The following is a 13,097-nucleotide window of genomic DNA, read 5'->3' as shown; positions in this document are numbered from 1 at the left end:
TTCATGCTACATACGTACCCATAGTGTCGTGAAAAAGTGTTTGCCTTTATTTTGAAGTCATATTGGGAGATGTTTGTATATTTGCATATAACTTGCAGTGTGCTGAATTTAGTGCTCATAGTCAAGTGTTGTTTGACAGATGACATCGTGAGTCAGAACGGGCGGACCCCCATGTTGTGAGCGCACTGATTGGCTCGTGCCAAAGACAGATCTACCGTTTCCTTTATAAGTCACAGGCGGTATTTAAACAATAGTTGAGTTCTGAAGTTCTAAAGTTCTCCAAATCATTCAGCGAAAAAGAAAGAAACACGTTTTGTCATCTGAGTTCTCCAAGACTTCCTGTCTGGTGTGTGGGAGACACGTGTTACACGTGTTTACTTTAATGGTCGTCACGCTTGCGTACTCCCCCTCGGTGAATCAGTGGCGGTCTTACAGCGCTCCAGAAAAACGTGATTCCTTTTAAGGGAAGCATCCTCTGCAAGGAAGCCACGTTATTGATTAGCAGGCTGGTAATAGGTTATGGATTGGCGACCATGACACATGACGGGCTGGCGCCGCTGTTCATTCCGCCATGGAGGACCCAGCGGCGACTCAAAGGCTCGGTGGAGACTCCAACAGAGGCCGCAGCCTCAAGCTGAAGATCCCTGAAAGCCACAAGAAGGAAGTTCTTGTCCTGCTGAAGCTGGCCGGACCCGTGGTGAGATCCCGTCTCGTGTCCGTGTGCGTTTCTGTGACGACTCGGAATCATCACCGTGGGGTGTTCCAAGTGTGGCCGGGGGGCCATTGAAAAATCATCAATAACTTTAGGAATAAAGTCAAAATATGGAAAACTGGTCGTTTTAGTAGAATAAGGTTGAAATACAAAAAGGAAGTTGTGATGCCACCCCAGTAGTGATAAGACACAATGGACTTAGTTTGGTGGGTCACAGGCCTGAAGGTGGCCGGGTCGACACCCACAGGGCCCCGAAGAGGTCACACGGGTCCCCACCATTACAGGTTTATTCTGGTTGTCACCACGCCATCTTCCACTGCTCCTACTAAGATCTACTGATCTTGTTTCAGCCGTTTCCGTATTGTTCCGTCAGTATTGTTCAATTTTTCCTGATCTCAAATGACGGCCCAGACGCAGGGTTCTGGTCCAAACAACCCAAAAACCGCAAGCCAATGGCTGATGACGTCTTTGAGGCATTCATGGACCTTCACGTTTGTCTCCAGTTCATTTCCCAGCTGATGAGCTTCCTGATCGGCTTCGTGAGTTTGGTGTTCTGCGGTCATTTGGGGAAAAGCGAGCTAGCCGGCGTAGCGCTAGCCATAGCGGTGAGACTCATTCTTACGCTTTGAATAACTCGGATTTGACGGGAATCTTACCTTGTTTCCACTCAGGTGATCAACGTGTGCGGCATCTCCATCGGCAGTGGGCTGGCGTCGGCGTGCGATACGCTCATATCTCAGGTAGGCCGAGACGCCGCACCTCACGCTTCCTGCGTTGACCGCTTCCACTTCCTCTCAGACGTACGGCAGCGGCAACCTGAAGCGCGTGGGCGTGATTCTTCAGAGGGGGGTTCTGATCCTGCTCCTGGCCTGCTTCCCCTGCTGGGCCGTCCTGGTCAACACTCAGCCCCTCCTGCTGGTTGTTGGGCAGAATGCAGAAGTTGCCAGGTGGGCTTTTTGGAAATATATTTAGGAATTGTATCATGCAAGTGCGGAGACGCGTCGCTGTCATTCCCCACCATGTTCGTCTTTTCATACATTTATTTGCTTACATATTTTGTACTTCTATACTTTTTAAAATACTTTTATTTATTTATGCATCACTTATTTATCACTTCCTTCTGCTTTGGAAATGTTCATTCATTCATTTTCTACCGCTTATCGTGGGGGTGCTGGAGCCTATCCCAGCTGTCCTTGGGCGAGAGGCGGGGTCCACCCTGGACTGGTGGCCAGCCAATCACAGGGCACATATAGACAAACAACCATTCACACTCACAATTTGGAGTGGCCAATCAAGCTAGCATGTTTTTGGAATGTGGGAGGAAACCCGGAATACCCGGAGAAAACCCACGCATGCAAACTCCACACAGAGATGGCCGAGGGTGGAATTGAACCCTGGCCTCCTAGCTGTGAGGTATGCGCGCTAACCACTCGAACACTGCTGTATTTAATTTTTAAAAAAAATTGATTTCATATTATTTTTATTTGACATTTTTTATAGATTGATAGATTTTTATGGTTTGGACTTATTTTGTTTTTATTTATTTATTATTTATTTTCTGCTTTGAAAAGTTTGTATTAATTTTTTTATTGATTTCTTTATTTTTTTCTGCTTTGGAAATGTATTTTTATTATTATTATTATTATTATTTCCCCATGACTGTTCCTCTCCTTTGGCTATTTATGACTGATGCTATGATATGCGGTGATGTACCCAGCAGCATTGTCATCCTCCAGCCATTTGCTTCTTTGGCTTTTTTCATTCATCTCTTGGCGTTCTCGCTCATTTCCCAGAAACGTCCCGCGAGGTTGAGCTGATGGCGTTTTTTGTCCTCGTCCTTTTCAGGCTCTCTCAGCTCTACGTGAAGATCTTCATGCCGGCGCTGCCAGTGAGTTCCACAAAGGCCTTTTTGTGTGCCGCATTATTGATCTAATTGACTCTCGTCATGGCAGGCGGCCTTCATGTACCAGCTGCAGGGGCGCTATCTGCAGAATCAGGTGCGTGTAATGACGCCGTGACTGACTGCTGCCGGCGCGGTGCCTTTTGTGTGAGCGTCAATGAGGCCCGCTTATCGCTCTCAGGGCATCATGTGGCCCCAGGTGATAACCGGAGCCGCCGGGAACGCTTTCAATGCCATCATCAACTACATCTTCCTGGGGGTGTTGGAGCTGGGGGTGGCGTGAGTACGCACTTCACCTCTTCGTGTTTTGGGACGCCATTTTAAATCCCGCCCATAAATATATTTCCTTATATTTAAATGTGCCCCCTCCCTTCCTTCTAACCTGATGGTGAGCGTCTGCATTGATCTTGCTGTTATTGTTGTCTCCCCCCAAAAAGTGGCTCGGCTGCGGCTAACGCCATCTCGCAGTACGCCTTGGCGGTGTTTCTGTTTGTCTACATGAGCGCCAGGGGCCTACACAAAGCCACGTGGGACGGTCAGTAACGCCGAGCACGGAACATCACGCATCGTTTATAGCGACCCATGTCATGTGATCAATAACATATAACCCCGCCCACCCATGGTCACGTAGCTCCTAGCCGCCATTTTACCTCGCAGTTCAAAGCCAAACATCATCAGAGAGGCGGTTTGCACTTTGACACTCGTGTGCCAAGGTACCATGAGAAGATACCTGGCGTCCAGGACCGTGTCCAGGGCCTTGTCCAGGACCGTGTCCAGGGCCTTGTCCAGGACCGCGTCCAGGACCTTGTCCAGGACCGCGTCCAGGGCCTTGTCCAGGACTCAACTGACAGGAGACACAAATAACTTTGGTCTCGTGGAGAGAGCGTTCAAACGACGCTCTCCTTTCTCCATTTCTGCTGACGTTTTGGTCCCGCTTGTGGCTCCACCTACCTACGGTGCAGACCGAGGGTCAAACAGGACCTGCACACGTTAATCCCGCGTCATCCCGGGATCCACTTTGACGGCCCTAAAATAACATAGAACCTTCTGAGTGGTGAAGACAGTAGATCCACGTGATGAACGGTCTTCCCTGTCCTCCCCCAGGCTGGTCGTCAGACAGTTTTCAGGAATGGGGTCCCTTCCTGCGCCTGGCCTTGCCCAGCATGCTGATGACGTGCTTGGAGTGGTGGCTCTACGAGGTGGCCGGCTTCCTGGCAGGTTTGGTCAGCGAGGTGGAGCTGGGAGCCGAGTCCATCGTGTACCAGCTGGCCGTCATGATCTACACGGTGAGATGTTCTTGACGTGCCGCTCTGTCCGCCAATCAGCACGCTGATCTTGTTGTCTTCTATCCCTCAGTTTCCGTTAGGCTTCTCGGTTGCCGGCAGCGTCCGTGTGGGAAACGCTCTCGGCGCTGGAGACACGGAGCAGGCCAAGCTGTCCGGCAAGGTCGCCCTCACGTGCGCACGTACGATATTCCAGAATGTCACATGTTGCATGCCAACATGGAACATCTACTTTGCTCTTTTTTTGTTTTACTAATATGATGACTTTATTCCCATAATCTTGGAACGTTTTCCCAAACCTCGTTTTCAGTCATCATCTCCTGCTTCGTCGGGGCTCTCCTCGCCGTGTCTCGGAACGTCATCGCTTACATTTTCACCACCGACAGGTAAGCAGCCATGGCCAGCACGCCTGACATCCAGCACCCTTACCCACAATCCTTTGCTCCCGTCGGCATGCAGGGACATTGTGGCGAGGGTTGCCGACATCCTGAAGTTGTACGGCTTCATCCACGTGGCCGACGCCTTCGCGGTGAGCAAAGATACGAGACAGCGCTGCTGGTCAAGCGCCACTGAGATGCCGTGTGCGCCCCCCCCCCCTTAGGCCGTGACCGGGGGCATCGTCCGGGGGGCCGGCAAGCAAATGGTGGGGGCCGTGTGCAGCTTGGTGGGCTACTACGTGGTGGGCTTCCCCATCGGAGTGTCGCTGATGTTCGCCGCCCACCTGGGCATCATGGGTGAGGATGAGGTGGTGGGGTAGACCTTCTACCAATTTATACTGCGTACATCTGGAATGGACGTGGGTGGGCTGCACGAGACCCCTATGATGCCCACACACGTACCCCCCATCCCTACTTTCAATTTTGCCTCCGTTGATCCAGATTAGCGTCTAGATCCAGGAATTTCAAACTCTCTAACTTAGCGAGATAGGACCGTTACGATGGATTCAGGTCCTGATGGATCCTTGTCACTGCAGGACTGTGGGCCGGATTCCTCATCTGCATCGTGATCCAGTCCTTCTTCTACACCGTCTTCTTGTCCCGCCTCAACTGGAAGAAAGCCACAGTGGAGGTTAGACTCACAAAATCATTCATTCGTTCATTTTCTACCGCTTATCCTCACCAGGGTCGGGGGGGGGGGGGGGGGCTGGAGCCTATCCCAGCGACTCACAAAATCCACTTTTTCACAATAAATGTAGTGGGAATGTTGTATTCTGCCGTTAAACCATTCCAAAGGTTCAGATCACGAGGTCTAGGAATTTGGAAGTGAGCCCTGAAAGAAGTTTGGGATTTCAGTTTTTTCCAACATCCAGCTCACTGTGATGTCACAGCGAGTCCCACCGTGTGCCCGCCTTAACGTCACATGAGAATTTAATTTCTTTTATTAACGTGAAAACAAACAGGATGTAAATTTCCAAGACAGCAAAATATTATTTTTATTATTTTATTAATATTATCAAGGGTGAAAATGAAGCCAATCAACTGCAATCAAGCCGCTGTGCTAACTTGCAATGAGTCTCTTCCGGCCGTGGAGGAACCTTGTCATTCTTCTGTTCTTCTGCTCTGATGTGTCCCGGATCAGGCGCTGGTACGAGCTGGTGTCCCCCCCCAAGAACCAAGCAGGGTCTTTGTCATAGAAAACAAAGGTAACCTGACTGAAATCTGCCTAGCAACAACCTCCCCGTTTAAAACGTCTACGCCCCGCCCACCAGCATGTGACCAGGACCGCAGTCCATCCAGTCCCGCGGAGTCCGGTTCAGAGCGGACGCGGTCGGACGGCTCGGCCTTGTCCGTCAGGCAGCTGGTGCTACGGCGTGGACTCGCCGTGCTCGCCATGATCGGCCTCCTCCTCGCCGGCGTCTTCGTCAGCGAGCTGCTCGTCCAGCTCCAGTTAGGCCAGTAACGGTCAGGAGACTGCGAACCGAAACGGACGCTTCCACGCTCGCTAGTCTGTCTGTGCTTCCACTTTGAGGAACTAGCGAGGAGCGAATCAGCAGTGGTTGGGGTGGGGGGGTCATTTTGGACATATTTAATAAATGAGCGCTGCTTTGTGGTTGACCACAGCCACCACCATTATTACTGAAATACACTGGTGGCCAGCCAATCCCAAGTACAATAGAGCATCATCTCTCCTATTCCATCATATTTCTCCTCATCCATATTGTTGGAGTGCTGACCTTTGACCCGTGCGCCATGTTGGTAATAAACATTTTCCATTTTTTTTGTTTAATTGTTAACCTGCATATGAAATCAGCCGCCTGCCGCCGTCGCTCATCACGGGTTGACATCACCGAGGCCGTCATGTCGGGAAAGCTTCCTCTGCGGAGGCCGCAATCAGCGTCCCGCCGTGCCGCCATTAAGTGTCATCGCGGAGTCGTTGGCGTGACGACCGAGAGTACAGCAACTTGAGAAATACTCCATTTGTCTCCGCCCCCCCCCTCCAATCTGATCTATTCAATAGAAATCTATATCTTTTATTACTATTTGGGTTATGTTGGCGCCGCTTAGTGACCCCCCCCCCCCACACCCCCCCACACCAGCAGATGGTGCTGTCTGCATTTCCAAACAACCTACAGAAGATAGCTCAAAAATAGCTCATTTATTTTCTTTTGTTTCTCAAAATATTACTTTAAAAATTGCACAATATTTCAACTGACATTATTTTTCCTCATAACTTTTTCTCTTAATATTTAGTCCTTATTCTCGTCAAATTACAGCTGATTTTTTACATTCTTTTATTTTTCTTATAATATTCCAATGTATATTTTCTTTAATATTTTAACTTCATGCTACTAAAATGATGTCATTTTCCCCCGTAATATTACATTATTATTATTATTATTATTATTATTATTCCAGCTTTTTCTTGTCAGATGACAAGTTTGTCCTCTAAATAGTTTGACACTCTTTCAACTTCTTGGAAATGTTCTTAATAATTATGAAATTGTAAATTTCCCCCCAAATTACAATTTAGTTTTGATTTTCTATTTTGATATTTTGGGTTAGGGTTAGGGTTTGCCCCCCCGACCTAGTAGAATACTTCCTGAAAATACTTGAAGGTACTTCTAAAGACACGTTGGTGTTTACTTGAAGGACGAAGTCGCTGAGCGGTTGAGCGGCGTTCCGATGTCGGCGGTCTGCCGGGTCCAAGCGGCTGGCGTGGGGGTGGAGTCGTTGGCCCAGCTTTGGGTAAAGTTAACCCCCATCGATGTTACAACTTCCGGAACCGGAAAGGTGACACGCATAACGACGCCGGCGGCTAAAATGAGCACAGCGACAGAGACGGCGAGTCCTCTCCTCAACAGGAGCTGAGTGACGGACAGCGGCGCCGGGGCTTCGTCACGGCCTGACGACGACAGCGTCCCGCCTTCGCCGCTTCTGGAAGCTTCTTTGTCCTCCACCTGAAATGTTGCAAACACACAGCTGTCAATCACGCAGCTGTCAATCACGCCGTCCAGGAGGCACATCCACTCACTGGGTCGTCACGCACCATGGCCTCGTTCGGCACGCCGCACTTTGATGCGTCCGGAATATTTGCCCCAGCTCGCAGTTCAGCCTCAGAGGGAAAAACACAATAAAGATCATAATAATGAAAATAATAACATTATCATATGTTTATGATATCAGATCTCTGGTGTCCAATATTATTAAACACACCAACCAGATAATCTGTTTGTATCTGTTTGTATACCTTTAGAAGGCCCAGAAAGGACAAAGACCTGCGTTCAAGTCTCAGTAAGGATTGGGAATGATGGACATTTTAATTTTTTTCCCAATGCTGCATGACATTCCACCTGAACAAATGTTCCCGTAAGGGTTCCAGGAATGGGTGGGGTCAGGGGCGGGGCAGTCCTACCTCTCGTGTGACTTTTTTCCAGTTGAGTTTGAAGATGAGGACGAGGAAAAATCCGGCCTCCAGGCAGACGCACGTCAGAAGTCCGAGCCACAAACCTGGAAAACACGGCAACATGGATTTCACCAAAATGATCCGCCATGATTCATACTTCATCTGTTCCAAACATGTGGAGACGGTCGTTCATTCATCTTTCTAATATCCCGACTGCGTGGCCACGACATCCTCAACACTGGGACACCGTGCAGCTCTTCCATGGAATCGTGTACTTCTAGTACTACTACAAACATCAGGTCCTTTTCACTCACATGTTCCCTCTGTCTCCTAGGAAGGCCTAGACAGCGGAGGACGGTCTTACCGAATATTCTGAGGCGGGCCGCAAACATGAGGGCGACCCCCACTGGCAGCCCGATGCAGTAGTAGCCCACCAGGTTGGACACGGCGGCCATCTTCTGCATGCCGCAGCCGACCAGGATCCCGGAGCAGACGCACTGAGCGACGGAAGACGAGGAAACGTCTTAGCGAGAGGAGAGTTCATACCAGGTCAAACCACTGGGGGGCATGGGGGGGGGGGTATTTTGAGTTATATATATTTAAATACTAAATCTTTCATATTTGTATCGGCCAGTAAATAAGCGATATACGTACGTATACAAAGACCTGCTCAAAGGTCCAAATGTGCAAAATGCATATTGTAGCAATTTTTCAACTGGTCTTAATGGTTTGATCCGGGCTACCAGTAGGATGTTGAGGATGTTCGGCCCTTAAGCTAAATATTTCTCATTTTTGTGCATCCCAGTTTTAGTCCAGGGTTGAGTCTCTTGGTGTCGTTTCCATGTGGGAAGACAGTAGATGGTGTACCGACCCCCCCCCCCCCCCGCAGTAAGCAGATGTTGATGTAGACATCTGGTGAGGTTGCCTGGTGACTAAGTCGTGCCCCAAAGCGCTGCTATTGCGTTGCCAGATACAGTTTGGATGTTAAATGTTGAAAAAAAGCAATTTGGGACCGACGGTCCGAGTCAAGACGCTCGGACCGTGAAAGGTACCAGAATGGAGTCGAAGAATTGTAGAAAAGTGTAGATGCTCAGGTTGTCGGACACGATGGCGGCGATGTTTCTGCAGGAAGACGAGAAGCCGGTCAGAAACGTGTGGAATTTGTGAAGGACGCCAACTCACCCGTCCGACGTGAAGACGTATCCCAGGACGGACTTGGAGCTGACGATGACGACACCCTGGAAGACGGCGAGCAGTCCTGCAGCCGGGAGACAAAACAAGGACTTGTGTACCTAATGAAGTGTCCAGGAAGTGCGTGCGTCGCGGTCACACCTGTTAGCATCAGGGCCACCTTGCAGCTAAGGACGGCGCCGGCGGTGTCTCCGGCTCCCAGAGCGTTGCCCACACGCACGCAGGCAGCCGCTTGGACGCCCAAAGGAAACTGCAAGGACCCCGCGGTTTGGTGAATGAATCAGACCTTGAGTCGCCGATGGAGGATCGTACCATGTAGGTGATGGCCGATATCTCCACCATCACATGCTGGGCCGCGAGGTCCACCTCTCCCAGGACGCCTGCGTGACGCAAACGTGTTTAAAAAGGGGCGGGAGTCACCCACCCATCGTCACCCACCCACCCACGCCCACCATCGCCCACCCGCCAGGAAGCCCCCGATCTCCCAGATCCACCACTCGAAGCACACCATGAAGGTGCTGGGGACCGCCAGCTTCATGTAGGACCCCCAGTCCTGCAGACACTCGCTGGACCAGCCTGCTGACAAACAGGCTCAGCAAAGGCACAAGTCAGTGAAGGCACCGCCGGGAAGGCCTCACCTCCCCAGGTGGGCCGGTGGAGGTCCTTCCATCGGATGTAGGCCAGGAGGAGCAGGCAGATGGTCACGTGGGCCAGGCTGTTCGCCGCCGCCGAGCCGCTGCACACAAAGCAAGCAACACGGCCATCTTGTATTTGCTTCTCTTCCTGGTGGCGTCATCATCGTCATCGTAGCTTTTATATCTGACAGACACCTCACTCTGTCTCCTTGGTTTGGAAATATGGGAATAAGTCCGGCTCTTAGGCAGTAATGTCCTTCTTTAAGTAAGTTGTACACAGTACTGGACACTGGCCGCTAGGTGGCAGTGATGGTACTGCCCCCCACCCCTCACCCCCCCACCCCCAACAGCCGGTCACAGGAGCTAATAAAGCTAATAAACACAATTATCATGGGCTGGAAAAAACGAATGAACGACCGGCGTCTACCACTGATAATATGGAAGTTGCTTCACCAGGTGGCCATCGGAAAACGTTTGGAATGAAGAACGCAGACATTAGAGTCCTACACGGGAGATGGAAACCCGATAAACACCAGATAATTGTTGATCTGGTGTTCTAGCTCTAGAACACACACACGCACACAAACACACACACACACTCACATGACGCCCAGGTCCAGGCTGACGATGAGGACGTAGTTGAGCCCCAGATTGAAGACGTTGGCCACTGCCGCCGTGTACATCTGAGGAAGGATGATACCCTGGAGGACAAAAGGCAGCGAGACGTGGACCAAGATGTCCGTGGAAAGGTTCAATCAAACCACAAACGTTCAATGACCTGGTTCTGCAGGTAGGCCACCAGCAGCTGATGCAGGAACATGGCCTGGAGACACAAACATGTTCTATGAACAAGTACCCGGGGGTTGGGGGGGGGGTGTACACGGCGTGTGTGTACCCACTGGAACAGCTGGTAGAAAGGCCATCATGTAGATGTGGGCGATCCTGGAGCAAAGTGGAATCAGCTTTATCTCCTGTATCTAGTTGAGGAATAACTACAGTGACGGCCACGTTAGTTTGCCAAAAAACATGTTTTCTTTTCTTTTTTAAAGATATTTTAGCAGAAAATATGATTAAGAAATTTGAACAAGACCCAAGTAAAATGGCTGCAATGTGCATGCCAGGCCACTAGGTGGCAGTATCACAATAATACACGGTTTAGAACAATGGTCTCAAACTCACGGCCCGTCTTGATATGAAAGTTTAATTTGTTTCATTTGTTTTTTGATTTGCTTGTTTATTTTTCCATCTTATTTTGTGTTGAAAAATAAAAATTAACATTAAACATTTATTTAATAATTTCATAATAAATAAAAATTAATTTATAATAATTTATTATAATTTGAAAAAGTGGAGGGTATAGCAGAAGCATTGAAGACTATTATATTATATATATTTATTAATATTTAATATAATTAAATTTCTTGATATTTTTATTATATTTTTATTGATATTGATATTTATTTTTTTATATATATATGTATATATATATTATTTTTTTATTTTTTTATTTTTATTTTTCCTGATGCGGCCCAGCCTCCCCCAGACCCTAGCTCCAGTGGCCCCCAGGTAAATTGAGTTTGAGACCCCTGGTTTAGAAGAATAAATAAAAAAACTAAATAGTGACCCACGCCTACTCGCGGTTCAGCAGCTATTAATATTCCAACATTATTCATATATATATATCATAAAATGACAGTTTTCTTCTTGTAAAAGTACACATTTTTTCTACTTTGTGAATATTTAGTGTCAACCAAAACAACATTTTTATCCGTTTTAAGTTTAAAAAGAGGATCAGGATTTGGGTAGTCGGTCACCCGGCGACGTGGTGGTCCTGGCGCATGACCAGCAGGATGTTGTGCGCGTTGATGAGCACGGCCCAGCAGGGCAAGCAGAAGAGCAGCAGGATGAACAAGCTCCTCTGCAGAATCACGCCCACCCGCTTCAGGTTCTTGCTGCCGAACGTCTGCGGAGGCCAAGGCGGTCAGTGGAGCTTCTCACCAAAAGCGTAGGAAGTCCTCCCACCTGAGAGATGAGCGTGTCGCAGGCCAGCGTCAGGCCCTCCGCCGTGGCCGTGGTGCTCACGTTGATGGTCTGCGATGAAACAATACGCACGTGATTGGACGTTCTCACTTCCCGTTGGAAGACCTTCATTCTGTCAGAGCTTCATGATGCTCGGATGACTAATGCAGTATATATATATATATATACGTATTTATGTATGTATGTACATTCCATATTCATGATGCAGGTTGACATAGAAAGAAGTACCGCTGATGCCAGAGCGTATCCCGCCAGTTCCGCGTTGCCGATGTGTCCACAGAAGATGGTGATCACGAGAGGCAGCAGGAAGTTCAGAATCCGAAACAGCAGCTGAAGAAACAACAAAAACACCCAAAGCTTCTCAAGGTCATAGTTCTCCTCAACCACAAGGTCAGTCCAAGGTCAGTTCCAAGGTCAGTTCACACGGAGAGACCAACATGATCCCAGTATGTCACAATATTCGTATTTCATTTTTCATGATTAGGTCTCTCACCCTTCATCATTGTTCTACTCACCAGCGGACCCGTGAGGTGTAACACGTGGGAGAGTTCCTCCCTGTAGGCCAGCGGCAAGCACCCAAAAAGTTTTGAGCAGGTCCCTTCCTGGAGGCTCCTCGTCGGGATCTGCATGGAGGAGTCCGGCCTGGGAGGCATCTTCTCCACGGGAGAGGCGAGTGGGGTCAGTGAAGCGATGTGTCCATCTTGGTCTTTTAACGTACCACGTAATTGGCGTCCATTGATTGGATAACTGAGTTAAGCAGAAGAGGAGGTGCTGCGTGAACGTCAAAGCTGGGCTCCACGCATGCATCAGAAGGTTGTTGTTCGGGTCTTAATGATGTGTGCGTGCTCTTAAAAGGCTCAGCCGTAATCTGATGAGGAATTCCGGTGAAAGTCCTACAAGCTTTGATTGGATTTAACTCGTTGAGATCAGGAGTTTGTTCTTGGAAGCAGCTTCTCAGGAGGACACCGAGGAACATGAGCTGGATCCAGACTGACGGTCTGGATGAGATTGTCATCGACCAGCTCATCAGGTGACCAGACTAAATGAGTAGACGTACGGATGACGCCGGAGAAGCCCACAGTCCAAAATCAGGTCTGGACTGTCCCAGCGGAGCGATGGTCCCACGCCGGGGCTCCAACTCCCCCGACTGTTAGGTCCAGCAGCCTGAAGTTCCAAGGAGAAGATCCAACTGTGCCACTTTGATGTTTTACAAAGCAACACATGCAGACGTTATGCAGTATTCCGTATTTCAAGATAAACTACATCTCAGGTTTTCTTCATCCTGATTGGCTGTAGACCATTGTCAATCAATCTCCTTCGTGCTGCCCTGCTGTGCCTCCTGCACGTGTCATCGCTAGCTAGCTTGTTTGCTAGCTTGTAAATGAATCTTTCATTCGAAGGAGGACGACGGCAACAGGATTACTGCAGAAATAAGTTTTAACAAGGATACAAAAACGCTACAGCACAGCAACTTTTTTATTGTTTAATCTTAC

General features: G+C 49.0%; 2 protein-coding genes across 2 annotated transcripts; one reads left to right on the top strand and one right to left on the bottom strand.

The window, feature by feature from the left end:
- Positions 1 to 140: 140 nt before the first annotated feature.
- LOC131138073 (multidrug and toxin extrusion protein 1-like) lies at positions 141 to 5,866 on the top strand. The gene is made up of 14 exons (XM_078787579.1): positions 141 to 1,317; positions 1,384 to 1,452; positions 1,511 to 1,659; positions 2,558 to 2,600; positions 2,665 to 2,709; positions 2,794 to 2,891; positions 3,050 to 3,147; positions 3,717 to 3,898; positions 3,969 to 4,077; positions 4,206 to 4,281; positions 4,355 to 4,424; positions 4,497 to 4,629; positions 4,869 to 4,963; positions 5,474 to 5,866. Exons 1-14 carry the CDS (start codon positions 1,165 to 1,167, stop codon positions 5,792 to 5,794), a joined length of 1,641 nt encoding a protein of 546 aa, XP_078643705.1. The 5' UTR covers positions 141 to 1,164; the 3' UTR covers positions 5,795 to 5,866.
- A 588-nt stretch (positions 5,867 to 6,454) lies between these two features.
- Positions 6,455 to 12,421, bottom strand: slc47a1 (solute carrier family 47 member 1). Its single transcript, XM_078787580.1, has 17 exons — positions 12,120 to 12,421; positions 11,833 to 11,934; positions 11,587 to 11,655; positions 11,379 to 11,527; positions 10,464 to 10,506; positions 10,343 to 10,387; positions 10,168 to 10,265; positions 9,568 to 9,665; positions 9,392 to 9,505; positions 9,242 to 9,309; positions 9,071 to 9,179; positions 8,921 to 8,996; positions 8,791 to 8,860; positions 8,103 to 8,235; positions 7,748 to 7,842; positions 7,367 to 7,447; positions 6,455 to 7,292 (listed from the first exon to the last, which is right to left on the bottom strand). Exons 1-17 carry the CDS (start codon positions 12,255 to 12,257, stop codon positions 6,975 to 6,977), a joined length of 1,806 nt encoding a protein of 601 aa, XP_078643706.1. The 5' UTR covers positions 12,258 to 12,421; the 3' UTR covers positions 6,455 to 6,974.
- Positions 12,422 to 13,097: the final 676 nt, after the last annotated feature.

The sequence above is a fragment of the Doryrhamphus excisus genome, linkage group LG21, assembly GCF_037039965.1.
Source record: "Doryrhamphus excisus strain RoL-2023G ecotype Guam linkage group LG21, RoL_Dexc_Guam_v1.1, whole genome shotgun sequence".
NCBI classification, from domain to species: domain Eukaryota; kingdom Metazoa; phylum Chordata; class Actinopteri; order Syngnathiformes; family Syngnathidae; genus Doryrhamphus; species Doryrhamphus excisus.
This window is presented reverse-complemented; position numbering and strand designations above follow the sequence as displayed.

What these genes read in the sequence shown, in the direction of transcription:
- LOC131138073 (XM_078787579.1), top strand. Translation starts at nt 1,165, where the DNA reads ATGGCTGATGACGTCTTTGAGGCATTCATGGACCTTCACGTTTGTCTC. An exon ending in GCGTAGCGCTAGCCATAGCG is followed by an intron (nt 1,318 to 1,383) that starts GTGAGACTCATT and finishes GTTTCCACTCAG; the next exon opens with GTGATCAACGTGTGCGGCAT. An exon ending in TGGCCGTCATGATCTACACG is followed by an intron (nt 3,899 to 3,968) that starts GTGAGATGTTCT and finishes TCTATCCCTCAG; the next exon opens with TTTCCGTTAGGCTTCTCGGT.
- slc47a1 (XM_078787580.1), bottom strand. Translation starts at nt 12,257, where the DNA reads ATGCCTCCCAGGCCGGACTCCTCCATGCAGATCCCGACGAGGAGCCTC. An exon ending in CCACCGGCCCACCTGGGGAG is followed by an intron (nt 9,506 to 9,567) that starts GTGAGGCCTTCC and finishes GTTTGTCAGCAG; the next exon opens with GCTGGTCCAGCGAGTGTCTG. An exon ending in GGAAAAAAGTCACACGAGAG is followed by an intron (nt 7,448 to 7,747) that starts GTAGGACTGCCC and finishes TTTCCCTCTGAG; the next exon opens with GCTGAACTGCGAGCTGGGGC.